This window comes from Streptopelia decaocto (assembly GCF_964273445.1).
Source record: "Streptopelia decaocto genome assembly, chromosome: 7".
Classification (NCBI taxonomy): domain Eukaryota; kingdom Metazoa; phylum Chordata; class Aves; order Columbiformes; family Columbidae; genus Streptopelia; species Streptopelia decaocto.
Window position 1 is genome coordinate 60,744,273 of NC_138661.1, and position 16,089 is coordinate 60,760,361.

Sequence of the window (16,089 nt, forward strand, 5' to 3'; positions counted from 1 at the left end):
CCCACCTCCAGCTGGAACACTGTAACTGATGCCCCTGCTCCAAAGGCTCAACCAGCTCCCCCTTCACATACACTGACACTCCCAGCTGGGACAAGAAACTGGCAGGCAGCGCAGCGCTGGGGTTATATTGCCACCCTTTTATTATAGCTAAGGCAGAGCCAGGCCCCAGCTTGATGTAACACAAGGTATCCAGCCCAGCACGCAAGTGTGGAACCAGTGGGGAACCACTGCCTGAAAACAGGAGAAGACGATCCCTGGTCTAGCGGATAAAAGGTCTGTTAGCGCAAACACTCCCACAGCAAGAAGACAAGCAGCACTGTTAATAAAGAAGCAGTTAACAGAGAAGATCATTGCAACAGTTGCAGTTAAAAAAATAAGGACTGGTTAAACAGAGGAGGGAAACATGTTGTTCAGTTTGGCTAGGAAAAAAACATTATCATAAAGGCTTCCACATCCATTCAACCAGAATGTTGTTCTCCCTGTCCATTCTCTTCCACAGAGCACCTTCCTGAAGTCAGAATCTGCAGCACAAAGATGACGCAACCAAGACACACTCAGGTCTTTAAAGCACATGCCTTGCACTTCATCCTTACTACCCTTAGAAAAGCAGAGAAACATTACAAGATACCTTACACAGAGGAAATGGAGGTGTGAGTTGAGTTGCCTGAAGGCTCACAGAAGATATTATAATAAGATATAATAAATGACAGGGTCAAGACGATAATCAGTCTCATGATTACTATCCCAAGCTTTGCCAACCACGCAGACTACATCCTAAAGCAGCGCTTTCCATAAAATGGCAGATCAAGAGCTACAGTCTCAAAACAAACTATTTCATTTAAATACCATTTGTTCAAAAAAAAAAATCCTGTTTCAGCAGTGGAAAGCAGATACAAGAACTCCTGGGCCATTCTACCAAATGACTGTTCAGCAGATGAGGTAAACAGGCACCCTTGTTGCTTTATCTGTTTGGTTTGCTATAGTCTACTCTTTTCTGCTGGATTACTGCTATTATTTGCCAGGATACCTCTAGAACAAATCCTCTTTCCACTAGGTAAATAAGCTTGACAATACCTCTTCCAAAAGTGTGATTGTCATCTTGCCTTTTACAGAAACAATTCTGACTCTTAATAGAACAAAATCTACTTCTTGGCACTTTCCTTCAATTTACTTTCAATAAAAACAGAAGCACAAGAGAAAAGCCCAACAAATTAAAATTCAAACAAAATATTTTCCAGAGGTTCTTTTTCACCAAAGGTCCTCGAATCATCTGATGCACACCAGCACTAAATAAACTCCACTGTGTTTCTGTGGAGTATGCACAGGACTGAAGCAGCTCCTCTTAACTCCAGCATCCCTGCTGCTCTGGATGAGACTGGACAGGTGCCCCGACCTGCAGGCCAAACAGAGAAGCCCTGAGAGCCGCTGTTCTTCCCAGCATCGCCTGCTGGAGTGCGAGTTCTGAATTACAGCTGTCCCTTCACAGTGTGAGTCACTGGGCTGTGGTGCCAGGCTGGTTTTCACGGTACCGAGGAGCTGTCTGTGGAGAAGAACCAGGCAGGAGAGATGCTGGGAAGTTCCCAGCACTCTCTCCTCTGCTCACCTGCCACATCAAAACCCATTTTACCACATAACCCAGCAAAAGGCAAGATGCACCTCAGCTCAGTGTGGTGATGCTCCGTGTCAAAATGGCCACTTGTGAACTCCTGCTGTTCTCCCCACCTACAACCTGCTCTGTGTGAGGCTCTGGGGCATCTACAAGAAGAGACCACACAAGGTACCAGAACAAAAACACCACACCAGACAGCAGCAATGTTGCCATTCACAGAATCACAAAATGTCAGGGATTTGAAGGGACCTCAAAAGATTATCCAGTTCAACCCCCTGCTGGAGCAGGAACACCCAGATGAGGTTACACAGGAAGGTGTCCAGGTGGGTTTTGAATGTCTGCAGAGGATACTCCACAACGCCCCTGGGCAGCCTGTTCCAGTGCCTGTCACCCTCACTGAGAAGAAGTTTCTTCTCATAATTGAGTGGAACCTCCTGTGTTCCAGTTTGCACCCATTACCCCTTGTCCTATCACTGGTTGTCACAGAGATGAGCCTGGCTCCATCCTTGTGACATTCAGCCTTTACATATTTGTAAACATTAATGAGGTCACTCCTCAGTCTCTTCTCCAAGCTCAAGAGCCCCAGCTCCCTCAGCCTTTCCTCATAAGGGAGATGCTCCACTGCCTTCATCATCTTTGTTGCCCTGTGCTGGACTCTCTCCAGCAGTTCCCTATCCTGCTGGAACTGAGGGGCCCAGAACTGGACACAATATGCCAGACGCGGTCTCCCCAGGGCAAAATAGAGGGGAAGGAGAACCTCCTCAACCCCCTCGCCCTCCCCAGCACAGCACCAGTTTCCCTGCGATCTCTCCACAGGGGTTCGGGAGTCCCCGGGCGCTCCCTCCTCTTGCCCAGCCCGGGCAGCTCCAGCCACAGCCGCCCACCCACGGGCCTCACAGAAAACCCGCCGCGGGGGGGGGATGATTTCCCACACGGCAAACGGGCGAGGCACGGGGAGTGTCAGAGCCTCCCTCCCCGGCAAACAGCTCCTCAGTCAGGCCTTCCCGGGCCCCACAGCCCCCGCCCGGGACCGCGCCGGCTCCCGCTCCCGGCCCTGGGGCCCTCCCCGCCGCCCCAGCCCTACCGGAGGCCTCCCCGCCGCCTTACCGCCGCCCGGAGGAGACGGAGCCGCGGCCACCGGCTCTAACGGAGCGGCCGCCCAGCCACGGCTGCCTCCCGCCGGCCGGCGTGCCAGGCTGGGCCGCAGGCGCGGCCCCGCGGAGGGGCGGACCCGCCCCTCCGCGGGGCCGCGCCTGCGGCCCAGCCTGGCACGCCGGCCTCTGGTGTAACGCCTCGTACCCACCCGTGAACCTTCCCAGCATCTCTCCCGCCCGGTTCTTCTCCACAGACGGCTCCTCGGTACCCTGAAAACCAGCCTGGCACCACAGCCCAGTGACTCACACTGCGCAGGGACAGCTGTAATTCAGAACTCGCATGCCAGCAGGCGATGCCCATGGGCAGGAACTCATTTTCGAGACGGAAATCTCATCCTCTTACAGCGAGATCAGCCCAGGCAGCACATAGAATCAGGAGTCAGAAAAGGGATATACTTCTGCTGAGGAGGCAACCGATGCAACACCACAAGTAACTTAAGAAAAATATCAGAAATTCCAAGAAGAAACTGCCTTTCCACCCCCACATTTTAACATGTTTTTTTCCAAGAAAGTGCATTTATAATCAAAAGCTTTCAGTTAAAACTAAGAACTAAAAAGAAATCGCTACTAAAAAGGGTTACACCTCCCCACTGCTATTAGTTTTCAAGAACTGATTATCTTTTAGAAGTCCTTTCTAACTGACTAGAATAAGCCTCTTACACATTTGTCCTCCCTCCCCCATCACAACACAGTAATACATTGTCCTGCTGCACACCAGGTCATCGTCTCACTTGCAGAGAAAGTGCTCTGGAGAAGCGATAAACCAGTGGCAACAGACACCACTAGAGACTGAAGAGTGATACATTACAGAGTAGCATCTCAAATAGGATTTGTTTTTTAAAAACAGCTCACCACATGGGTTTGTAATAGATATTACTACTTTGTTTTCATGATTAAATGACATTTGATCCCTTTTAAACTATTTTTTCCCCCAAATAAAAGAACGGAGCTCTATGGACACTGCACATGGAACAAAATGTGTGATTGCTTGCAACAGTAACTTTTTGGCATCAACCCAAAGATAACTCCACAAGACTCAAAATCAGATCTCTGATCATGCTATATATTTTCCTGTTTGCAATTGCCAGTGTTGCACAGCTTGGGATTTCCACTGTAGACTAGACACAGATAAAGCATACAGCCGTAAGAAAACCCAAAGGCCTTTCATTTGTTCCAGCTCTTTTCTAATTACAGCTGGTGACATCAGACTTACAGACAGAGCAGAACACTGCAGGGATGAAGACAAACAGCGAATAAACAGTCTGTTCTGTGGCAACCAAATCCAGAATATCTTTACCATTCCCATGAGATTCAATGGGAAATGAGGGTACAGAGTAAAATTCAGCTGGGCAAAAGTAGTTTTCCCTGGCACTTTCTCAATATGGTGCCATTTTAGCTTAAAATAAGATAGTAATTTGTCATGTACCTGCACAGTATAGTTAGCCAGCATGCTTGAAGAAAAGCTGTGGAATATCAAGGAGAAGATGTTCTTCAGCTCTCTCCGTTACACAGCAAGTCAGAGATCGATGCTATGTGATTGAGACACCTTGTGCAAGGCCACTTAGAAAAAAAGGCAAGGTTCAGCATAAAATTCAGTGCTGGGGATAAGGAGGCTGAGAGGGAGACCTTGTTCAGTGTTTCCCATCTCAGTCATTTTGATGCTTGAATAAAGAAAGTCAATAGACTTGTCTTTAGGTGAGGAAAACAAAGAATTATTTTGGCCCTACAGCAATTAAGAATGAGCAAAGCTAAACTCTAAGTGCAGTCTAAACTTGGGTACCATTTGCTTTGGTAATAATTCTATAAATTCCATCCATTTCCACAAAATAATTTTATTAGATACATGAATACAAAAGATTTACAAATATATTAGTGTTTTCAATGCTGAAGGATAGAAAGCAACCTATATTTAAAGTCACACACACATATTAGTAACTCTGTCTCCAAAATACTGCATAAAAATACTTGGATTACTACTATGGAACTGACCCAGCAGTCTCTTTCTCTCTTTGTCAGAGAGATTCGCATCTTCATCAATAGCTTTCAACAGAGATAATAGCTCATCTTTTGTGGTCTTCTCAGTATTAGAGCGATACTCTCCTTCATCAAGTTTTTGGCAAAAGGTATAGCCTAAAAGGAAACACGAGATATTCAGACAGTTAACACCACACTCGACCACCTTGAGATTCTACAGATTCACCCTCCTTCAGAGTCCAATTATTGTTGCAGCAAGTGTTTTTGCATCATCTCAGTCCCTTCTATCTGGGTGCATGACAAGAATAATAAAGTTCAGTTCAAATTGTTACCTGTTATCATACTAGGATCCTGGCCTTTCTGCAAAGCCATCAGTTTATTGCTGACCATTTTATGCAGGGTCCCTGGGATCTTGAATAGAAAGAGAAGACAGCAGCTTAGAACAAGGCAATTCTGCATAAGCATACAAGATAACAAAACCCTGATCATTTTCTAGCACTTACCTTTAACACATCTTTTTGGTGATCCACGAGGAACAAGATCAGGAGGTCAGTTTTCCCTCTGGATAAAGTTTTATTGTTGATAATAGCTTTAGAGAATGTTCTTTTCACAACCATCCTGTTGTCACTCTAAAGAATAATGCGAAATGATGACCAGAAGAGGATAATTAGTCTCCCCCTTTAAAAAGGGCATCACCTTTGTTCTTCTAGAGTCATTGCTCTTCTGGTAGTCACAGATTCAAGCTACAAATGGGTCTTCTGACCAGTATCTGGGACCTCTAGATTTCAGTAAGTGTAAAGCAACGAGTAACAGTTAAGCATGCGCATTTACCTCCTCCTGTAGTTTGAGCTCTGTATTATGTGCTGCAACCGCCATGAAGTACAGTAGCCTTCTGAACTCCTCCCTGACTTGGCTGTCTAGGAGTTTCAAATAAAGCTGAACAGCTTCTAAGCACTGCTCCATCTTCCCATTCACTAGGGGGAGAGAAAGCTATCTGTTGCCATATTTATTTGAATAAATATTACAATAAAACATCTAAATTAACCACTGAACAGAGGTTCATCTCTCTAAATGGAACTGATCAAAAAAGGCAATTCATTCTCACAAAAACTTCGCGCAGGCTGATGAGAGCTTTTTGCATGCAATGTGAGAATAGCCCACACCCAGCTTTTAGCCTGATATTTAAGAATTTCCACTTTCAATTAGCTTCAATTACAGTTCAGCGTCTTGAATGGAACGCAAAATACTGAAAAATGAAAATGGTTCTGTTAAGAAAATGAATGACCTCTTGTTGTGGAAATAAAGATCACCCAAGAAATGAGGATTATGTCCTAGATAAACGGGGTAGTTTGATGAACTAGCTGCAATCTATTTTGTAGGGCTTCGCTAAGTTTTAATTTGCCTTACTATGCAGAATACCCATTTTAGATGTGTGAATTATTTAAACGAAGTAGGTTTATCACATAAGGAGGAAGAGTGGGATATAAATGCAAAATATTCCCACGGACAAAGAACAAGAAGAATAATTAAGGCAGAAAAGGATGAAAAATAAGGAGAACAGGGATAGGATTGTGTTTATTGATGAGTAAAACACCAACAACTTTCTAAAATGGTGTCCAAACAAAATTTAAGAAATGCATTTCTGTAGGAAAGAGGAGAGAGTTGTGAATGGGGTACAAAGCATCCACACAGCATTAAGTTTAGATCTCATGGCCTAAATATTTAACATTAGGCCATGTTTATATTTAATTTCCCATGGATATTTAATTTCCACAGATACCAACTACTACCAAATTATAGCACTCCAATTTCACAGCCTACATAGACCTAAACAAAAACTACAGAACTTCATACAGTCAGGACCAAAATTTCGAAGCACAGTCTTCATGACTAGAAATTAAAGAAAACGTGTAGAAGTCAATCTTTAAGCTTGATTGCTGTAGTAAATATTCATTTGTCAGTACATACCTCCCATAAGCTTAGGAACACAGCTTTATTTTACTTACCTAACAGTTCTGCAATCCCTGAATGAATTTCAGGTGCATGGCTTAACAGTGGCTCCTTTTTTTGGCCATAATATCTACCAATATTTTCAAACAACAGTAGTTTCCATGTGTCCGCTTTATCTGGTTGATCGGGCAAGTTCCTGCTAATATCTACCACCATATGATCTGGAAGATATTCCAAGCAATCTATTGCTGCTGAGAGCCATTCGTCTGTCCTAGAAGACAGAGCGGTTTATCTTTGTAGCATTACTTACTGATGCCTTTCAGAGTTGGTTGCATTGTTTTTCACAGAAAGTACACAGACTGGTTTCTCAATCACAGCGAAAACTGCACATGTAGGTTCTTAGATACATCAGAAATTCACATACACGCAAGACACAGGCAGAGAACATAGCCATATACCTATTTATTATGTATTTAATCAAGATGAAGAATTAGTAACTCACACACGTGAACAGTCACAAGCAGTTAAACCTTAAGTTAGTGATATCCTCTACTGTTAGACAAGGACATAGTTATTGCTAAATAAACAGAAACATGAACCTTGATCTGATTCAGACTGGTAAAAGTTTCTCAGACTACGTTTATAACTGCGTTTATATACAGTTCCAGGCTCAGTGCTCTTGGTTGTTTTTTTTTTTTAAATATAGTAGGAGAAACAAAAAAAATTACTTGTGAGGGAATAGTTTAAAGGAAAAAATTTCAATATGATAGCAAAATGCTCTATTCTTCCTTCAATGCAAACAATTTCCCCCCTGAATACTACCAAATACTATCATTGCGTTCAAAAACTTTCAGTGTCAGCAGAAATTGTCTCAGGTACTTCTGGTTTAGAGCTTAGCAACTGCTATTTACCAGTTATTCCAGTCAGGTCTCCTCACATCCTTTCTGCAGTACTGGAGATTACTACATTTCTACCCAAAGATCAACTGCGCTTTACATCCCCATGAAAGCAGCAAGTTTTTCCAAGTTGCAGAGGCGAGCAATGAACACTTACTGTGAGTCACTGAAGGCCTTGAGAACCTCTCTATCTAGGTAGTTACTTGTGATAACATATCCAGTTCCCTTCCTTGATTGTGGAAGCTGAGGTCTGATCTCTTGGTGCTCAAGTAAAGACTCAAGGAGTGGAAGGTCTACAAGCTGCAGCAGACGAGCAATTGTTTGTTCTTGCCATACTTCATTAATAACTGGGAAGGGTGGAATACACAAAGCACAGGGAGATTCAGCATGTGCATAAAGAGAGATTATGAAAACAAACATACAAACCCCCTTCCTCCCACCAGTCCTAACCTAACAGATTAATTTAACCCAAAAAAAGATCTACAGTCACAGAGAATATGTGCCTTTAAGTGCTTTTTATCACTGCAAAAGGCAAGAATTAGCCATTTGTTTGGTTAACTACGAGAACCACTTTTTAGATAGGTCTGAAGTGCCCTACATTCTTTGTGCTCTAATTTGCAAGCAATCTGTGTTCTATGTAAGGGATTAAAAAAAAATAACAGCGATACTATTCTTACCACAGCTTTCACAATTATGATCTGGCTCAAGTTTTGGGAGTTTCTAGGATGCATTAGCATTTTTAACCCAAGGATAAAGCACCTTAGATCATAGTTTAGTCTGACAGGGATGACATGAATTGTCAAGAAGAGTTTCACAAATATCGAGGGAGTGCTGGATGGCGCAGATGCACAGTTAAAAAGCTAGGAAAGAGTTTTAGCTTACAGTCAACATATTGGCCATAAGTAAGTCAGGCACAGAAGTAGTGTACGTAATTTATTTATTATGAAAAATGGTCCTAACTGAAATAATGCGCTACACAATTGCATATTCTTCTATACAAAATTCAACTAGAGATAATGGGTCCTGTCTGATGAAACAGAGGTAAAAAGCAAGCCTGCAACAAATATAATTCGCTTTTGTTATGACGTGTTCAAAACAAAATACTACAAGAGTCAGTTTTACTGTCTCCAATCTGTCAGGCATAAGCCTTTCCAGTCCTACAGTGATTATCTTCCTTCTCCCACAAACAAATGACTGCAACATTATTTGACTTACCTTGACGGGACAAACTGTCCGAAACGTTTACTCGAGGGGTATTTGCAGGCTTTAAACTTAGGTTTTCCCAGAGGTCCTCCAAGTTTTCTGGTTTGACAGGAGTAGAGTGAAACAACATGCTCTTCTCATGTCTGCGATTAAAAACCCAGTTTTTATATCATATATATACACATCTCCACATATACAGATATCCAAACATAGCATGTAACACATAAATATGAGATTAAAAAAATGTTTTCTCTCTATAAATATTTATATAATCTTCTCCTTCTCCACTACCTGACACTTTCTCTGTTCAAGTCGTACCAGAGAATGTATGATACCTTAAAGAATTATTTGTGTGCAACAGTGGCATGCAAGTGCACAATTCCTCTCTTAGTACTTGTCACAGCTGGCATCAGGAAGCTACCTCAGTTGCCACCGAGAAAATCTAAGAGGAAATGGTTAAGAGGGCAAGTTATTTTTCAACCACCCAAACAAAATTCTACCCTCAAAACCTCCTGAGTTTTAAGACCTTATTTCTGATGGTGAAGCGAGGACACAATTTAAGAGCTGTTCTTTTCAAAAACCTAGATGGTGATTGCTCTGTAGCAACATCATTCCTCAAGTTATGAAGCTTGTTCATGCCATCAGCTAATCAAAGGCTTCAGAAATCTGTCACCCACTCCTGTGTGTTCACTGATCCTTCTCAACTGCCTTCATATGCTATCGAGCAGACAGCGTAACAACTCCAGCCATAAAATCACTATTCCTCCAAGAATATTTGTTTAATTTCAATTTCTATAGCTTCTTTGGTTTAGGGCACTGCAAAATCCTTTTGATGTCCACTAGCTTTGCTATGTGTGTGACGAGCCGCATGTGCAATAGATCTGTTCTTTCCACTAGATGAAGAAATGTAACCCAATGGATCTGTGCCCTGCCCAGAAGAAAAATACCTCCATTCTACACTAATAGAACATGAATAACCTTGTTTCATGACTGCTTGTCCAATATCTTTTAAGTCTTGCTATAACAGCCCTTGTGATTAATATATTTTTAAATACCAGATTTGATTAGTGTTTTTAATTTCTCACAAATTCTCCTCTTTGCAAATAAAGACTTGGAACAGTTTGCTTTAGAACAGAGCAAGAGCTAATAGGGGGGAAGGGAAGGAAGAGGGAGGAGAAGCAGAACCAAGATAGTACCCATTTTTAATCTCCACTTGTAGAATTTTCTGATCAATTTGGTTGAGGCACCAAAGTTCACATATGCTACTCTTATTAATACATCAATCACATAAGATATTTTCTTTTTCAGGTCAATACTATCTGCAATTTTCAATAGTGTTTCTTGTAAAAATATGTTGGAATATGTTCAGAGGTTAACACTTGACAAAAACTGTTTAAGGGAAGTTATATATCTTCGGAGCAATGTGTTCTGTTTTGTGATGTCAGTACCATTCTCAACCTTCTTTGCCCACTCCTAAAGAGACAGGGAAACAAAACCTCACTGTTGCACTTCCCTCTGCTTCTAAAATGGCATGTAATAGCACAACAGCATAACAGCCTGCTCCCTAGCTTAGAAATAAGTCATACATGCACCAAGAAACAGCCCAAAACATTTCAGAAAGCTAAATTTGAAGTGTAGTAGAGCTAAGATTATGAAAGAAGAAAACAATTTTTACCTATTTTTTCCTTAAAGACTGGCTGCATTACTGGTTTATGCCAGAGCTAGGTGTGCAGTGACTAAAGATTGTTCCATTGCATTAGGCTGTTTGATGCACCTGAATTCCAGTTGGTTATACTGGTTTAGAGCCCAGGAGATCAGTATCTGCAATGCACTTAATTTCTACCCTCCTAACCTCCTCCCCAAGGCAATGTGATAACAGACACAAAAAATAAGTAACTACGCAGGCTGAATGATTTCCTCACTTCGGATTGCTGTTTCCTACCTATGTTCCACCCACAAATATCTGTAAAGTATCAATTTTTTCCCCTCCGGGTCCTGTACTTGTACAACAGTTTTCACTTCTCTCCCCAGAATACATAATATTTTCCTATAGTAAAAAATGTCTTCATGTTCCAGGTACTAACCTTTGTGGTGTACACTGCTGGTAATCTTTATCAAGTTCCGACTGGTTTGAGACATTTGTGAATCTGTAGAGGCTACTGCTACTGTCTTCAAACACAGACCGTTTGTCTTTTCCAAAGACCCTAGTTGAAACAGCCTCAAATACTTTGTAATCCATCAGAGCTTGACATACACGCACTATTTTAGCACGGGAAATATCAACATCCCCAAAATACTTGTTCTGTAGAAGATGGGCAAAGACAACATCTACCGCATCAGAACCAATGAAACAGTCATGATAGCACTTCAGGTTCTGGCGACGCTTTTTCACTTCCACTTGAGTTTGAAGTGCATTGATAATGCTGCTCCAGACATATGTTGCTCCAAATGGTTTCTGCGCCAAGCTAAAGCCTAAGAACAGAGAAAGCATAAGGACAAAATTAATGTTGCAATTAGGAAAGAACTGCCCCCTTTCTGGCTTCTAGCTTTCATGAATCTTGCAAGGACTTCAAAATCTTTGAGATTTGCTCATGTATTTACATTTTGTTACTGCCTTAGCAAGTCTGCCTCCATTGCACCGAAGTCTCTGTCTCGTTGCATTAGCCTGAAGCTTTGCAACCTGGAGCTTCTAACTCTTTCAGCCTGTCACTCTGACACTACCCCTTTGCATGCTCCTCCATCACCTAATGGTTACCCTTGCAGAACCTACTCCTAAGCACAGGTTCCCACAACCTAAATCCAGCCATTGGTACTTGTAACTCCCCAGTTCCTCTACGAACAGTGACAAACCTACACAGCTGGGCAGGGGAAGAGGGAACCAGGGATGAAGATACAAACCAGAACATTGTTTCCAACAGGATCCTGCATACGCACAATCAGCACTTAGCATATCATACTAACAAGATCAAGAATTCTCTCAAGACACCACCCACTGGGCACTTATCCTACCACAGCTCCAACAGATTGGAGCTCTGTGTACTCAATGTCACTTCCTCGAGCCAGCCAGTCTTCCCTCCCCCAATAAAACCACTAAACTATTACTCATTTACCAATCTGATTAAGAATAGCATTGCTAGCAACTAACAGTTTGACCAGAGGCTAAACTCAGCTGCCACAAAGACTTAAAAATACAGAATATATTTATAAAGTTTGCAGGTGGCATCCAACTGGGAAGAGTTGCAGCTACCAGAGAGGCTAGATTTAGAATACATGTTTCTCAGTAAATCAGATGAATTATTTATTAAGAGAGAAAGCAGAGGAAGAGGACAGAAATCAAAAGCTGAAGGACAAAATATGGAATGAGGAGTTGGCAGCAATCCTTCAGAAAGCCATCTGGGGTTATGACAGACCTCAAACCAAATGAATTAACAGTGTGATGCAGTGTTTAAAAAAAAACAACATGCAACTCATTCTGGAACATATTACCATGAACATTTTCCACAGAGATGCAGGAGGTATTTTTTCTGTTCTGTTTAGTCTGAAGTGGCTTTAGTTAGAGAATTGCATTCCAAGTTTGGGCACCAGAGTTTCCAGCTGACCTGCTGGAGAGCCCAGAAATTAGCAAGTTGTCAGGTGGTGAGGAGAAGCCATAGGAGCAATAAATATTGAGGGGAGAGGGAAAAAAAAAAAAAGCAGGGAATGCAAAAGAATTTGAACACACCAGCACTGCTATAAAGGAAAGCAACAGCTCTCTTCAGAGGTATTATCAAATAGACACCTGCTTCTGAGAAGATTCAGGTCAGGAAAACAAAATCTTTTTAAATAGAAGGCATTGAACCAGACCAGGTAGAAACCTTCCCGAGCCTCCAGTTTCCAAAGTTTTAAAAGTACAGGACAGACAAAGCACGCGCTTGCTGATACTTTAACCTGATGACACCTTCACGTAGGCAGGACAAACAAAACAGCATACAGAATTTCCTTCCAGTCCTACATTTGAATAGCTGACTAGCCTGTCTGGAAAGGAAGAAAAAAAACCGAACCAAACACCACCAAACATACATCAACGCTGGTTTCTGTTGCTAAAATAAGTATCAACACACACTACCTGCAAAAAAGTTACCATTAACCACTGTTTTATCACATCTTCCTTCCACACACGCGCCTCAGAACCCCTTTTGGGGTAAGTGGTATTAAGTGGGCACTAAGTATTAATGGTTTTACAAAGTTACGGTGCTCGGGGTGGGGTGGGAAGCAGAAGACGTTCTCAACCAGCGACCTTTCGCGTTACATTAACGATCTACCTGATTTTTACTTTGCTTCCAGGACAGAAACAGCCGCCCGAGTCCCCCGGTACCCACCGCCGCCCGTGGGCACCTGACACGCACCGCGATCGCAGCAGCCGAGCCCGGGCGCGGTGAGGGGCGGCAGGGCAGGCGCGAAGCCCGGACGGGGCCTCCGGGCGGAAACACCTCCCTCCACCGGCGCCGGACAGCGGCCAAGATTTGAATCTCTGCGGAGCGGGGAAAGGCGCCGGCACGGAGCTGCGGGCGCGGAGCTCCCGGCGCGGAGCGGGCCGGCTCCGACCCCCGGGCCCGCGGCGGGGCAGCCCCATCTCGCCTACCAGCTGTCCCCACCAAGCCCGGGCTGAGGTCGCCCCGCTCCCCCCCAGCCGCGCTCCCCGCCCCGTACCCGGCGGCCTGGCGGCGGGGCTGCAGACGGCGCTGAGGCTCAAAGCCGCCGCCTTCTCCCGCACCGTGGCCATGGCCGGCTCCGCGCACTGCCGCGCCGCTCGCCGCCCGCGGGGAGAGTAGCCCGCCGGGGGGCGGGGCCGCCGCGCCCGCGCTGTCTCCCATTGGCCGGGCCATGGGCGCGGGGGCGGGGCGCGCGCGGCGGCGGCGGTTGAACGGCTGCCCGCGTGCCGCGCGAGGCGGGAGCGCCTCAGAGGTGGCGGCGGGGGTAGCGCTGAGGGGACGCGGGGCCGTAGCGACATGGGTCTGAGGGCCTGCGGTGGCAAAGAGCAACGAAAGCACACCTAGGCAACCCCCACTCCGAGATGCGCCCAGGCCCCCCTGCCAGCGGGGACAGCCCGGCCCGCGGCCGGCCGGATTTACAAGATGTTTGCGAGTGCGAACACCAGCGAGATCCATGAACAGCGACTGTTTCCAGAGAGAAAAGCAGCAAAGAGTTTGTGCGTTTACCAGCGATACAGTTCTGGTGCGAGGGACCAACAGTTCAGCAACAATGTGAAAAATTACTTTTTTTTTGTTCCTTTTTTTTTTTTTTTTTAATAAGGACAACTGAACCCATGCAAAAAAAAAACCCACAAACCAAACAAAAACTCCTCAGAAAACATTTGCTTTGCCTACAGAGAATTTAAAGATATTCAAAGCAGTAAGAAACTGTGAGGGAGAAAAAGTAGTTAAATCAAAGATGTTTCTAGACTGCTGGCTCTGGCTGTGTTTAAAATGCTTGTTAATCTTTTGTCTGAATATTTCACAATGTAAGTTGTATAGAAGAGGTTCTCAGGGACGTGATTTAATGCTAGATTTAGGTTATGGTTCTACTTGATCTTGAGGGTGTCTTCCAAACAAAATGATTGTGTGAAAGGGCTCTGCTGCTCTCAGCTGCGTAACAGCATCAAACACCAGAGCTGTAAAATCCCTCATGTTTCCAACAGTGGTACAAATGCTACCCTGCATTCCTGGCAATAGGATATAGAACCCTGTTGGTTGAAGAGCACAGAATGCAATTTTCCCCCCATTTTTACAGTGTAATTAAAAAAAAAAATCACACTGGTCAGTTCTATTTAAGTTAATCAAGAACAAGCCTCGTATGCGACTGTGGATGAACAATTAAACTGTGTTTCTTGCTTGTTACCAAGACATATGGCTTGAACAACCACATATGGTTGAAATTTTCCTTGTGATGTCTTATATGAGCTGTTTATTACAGCAGTAGGCATTTTTTTTTTATTGGAATGAAATAATAAATTCACTTTCAGGGTAATAAAAGTTTTTTCTACTGTCTACAGAAAACAGCTGAGAGATCCAACATAATTTTCAACTAAGTATGGAGTATTTGGACAATTATTAGTCAATGAAAGTGTTTTAAAACAACATAAAATTCAGTCATATTTTTGGACTGATTTCAATAGGTGCAAACACAAAGCTACATTGATCTCCATGATACACAACATCAGAAGTATGTAACGCACATTAAAGACCAAATAATACAGATATTACAAGTCATACAAAAATTCAAAGTTGTCAGATTGTTGAACTGATGGTAGTTTCGCAAAACAAAACCCCCTGTGAAGCTTCAGCCTGTTCTACAATGAGTTTCATGCAAGCAGGTGTAAAGTGCAGGATGTCTGCTATCCACAGAAGCTCAGGTGAGCTTTACATTGTCCTCATTTGTCACACAGTGCTGTAGGTTTGTTCACTGCATACAAATTAATTAAAAAATGGACTTAATATTTGTAAGTTGTGAAAAATTGGTATGGGGAACTAGATACCACAAACTTATGGCAAACAAACATTTCTTCATGTTTCACTAGCAGCACAATAACATATGTAATAATGGATTTCTATCAGTGGAAGTTCTTGGTAAGGTTTTCTGAGAAAGAAGTCCTAAGTTTCTGGGCTTAAGCCCAGAGAAAAAGGAATCTATTCAAACTAACAAAATGCTGGCCTTTGAAAATGAACATATTGTTTTTCAACAAAAGGAAGTACAAACAGAGATTTATTTCTTGGGGGAAGAGAGGAAGATGTTAAAAACACCCAACAACCAGTTTGACACCTAGGTGTCTGTTTTGGCAACTGTCTTTTAATTTTAAGAAGCTAACAAAAATATATAATGAATGTGTCAATGGAGACTTCCATGATACATTATTTTATTTTTCCCTACTTTGTAGTAGTTTGATGCTAGACTTTTTTGAGGCATTGTCCAGAATATATTAATTGAAAATCAGTGAATACCTGAGTTCATTTTCATTCTTTAGAATCATTGATTTTTGCATGGTTGTTGAAATAAAGCGATGCAGTCCATCATTCTGCAATGGTTCACCACGATCTTGAGAGGACTCAGAACTGCAAACGTTTTCAAAGAGGTGTACCAATCAGTTAATGGGATCAGCACACCTGACATCACACAAGAATTTGTCAAAATACTGCTTGTAGGAAACAGAGTGAACCCCACATAATGCACTGTGAGCTGCTCATCTAGAAGGTTGTAAGACTTTTATTCTAGTATTTTATTACTAGGTGACCAACAGTCTCCTCTGGATTTCTGCCTTTGCCTCCCC

The 16,089-nt window shown here is 43.2% G+C and overlaps 2 protein-coding genes across 4 annotated transcripts in view; both read right to left on the reverse strand.

The window, feature by feature from the left end:
* Positions 1-16,089, reverse strand: part of TCP11L1 (t-complex 11 like 1) — a 252,619-nt gene that overhangs the window by 14,796 nt on the left and 221,734 nt on the right. Inside the window, exon 1 of one of the 3 annotated variants that reach the window (XM_082058921.1) lies at positions 2,717-2,836. The exons of 1 other annotated variant lie outside the window; for it this stretch is intronic. The gene's annotated coding sequence lies outside the window, so the exon portion shown is untranslated. Of the gene's footprint in view, positions 1-1,656; positions 1,676-2,716; positions 2,837-16,089 lie in introns of those variants that run through there. One more of the 3 variants, XM_082058922.1, reaches the window with a different exon arrangement.
* DEPDC7 (DEP domain containing 7) lies at positions 4,641-13,572 on the reverse strand. Its single transcript, XM_082057820.1, has 9 exons — positions 13,476-13,572; positions 10,871-11,258; positions 8,799-8,929; positions 7,741-7,930; positions 6,744-6,958; positions 5,569-5,711; positions 5,241-5,366; positions 5,070-5,148; positions 4,641-4,893 (listed from the first exon to the last, which is right to left on the reverse strand). Exons 1-9 carry the CDS (start codon positions 13,546-13,548, stop codon positions 4,679-4,681), a joined length of 1,560 nt encoding a protein of 519 aa, XP_081913946.1. The 5' UTR covers positions 13,549-13,572; the 3' UTR covers positions 4,641-4,678.

What these genes read in the sequence shown, in the direction of transcription:
- DEPDC7 (XM_082057820.1), bottom strand. Translation starts at nt 13,548, where the DNA reads ATGGCCACGGTGCGGGAGAAGGCGGCGGCTTTGAGCCTCAGCGCCGTC. An exon ending in GGACAGTTTGTCCCGTCAAG is followed by an intron (nt 7,931 to 8,798) that starts GTAAGTCAAATA and finishes CACCCTTCCCAG; the next exon opens with TTATTAATGAAGTATGGCAA. An exon ending in GGATCCTAGTATGATAACAG is followed by an intron (nt 4,894 to 5,069) that starts GTAACAATTTGA and finishes GTTTCCTTTTAG; the next exon opens with GCTATACCTTTTGCCAAAAA.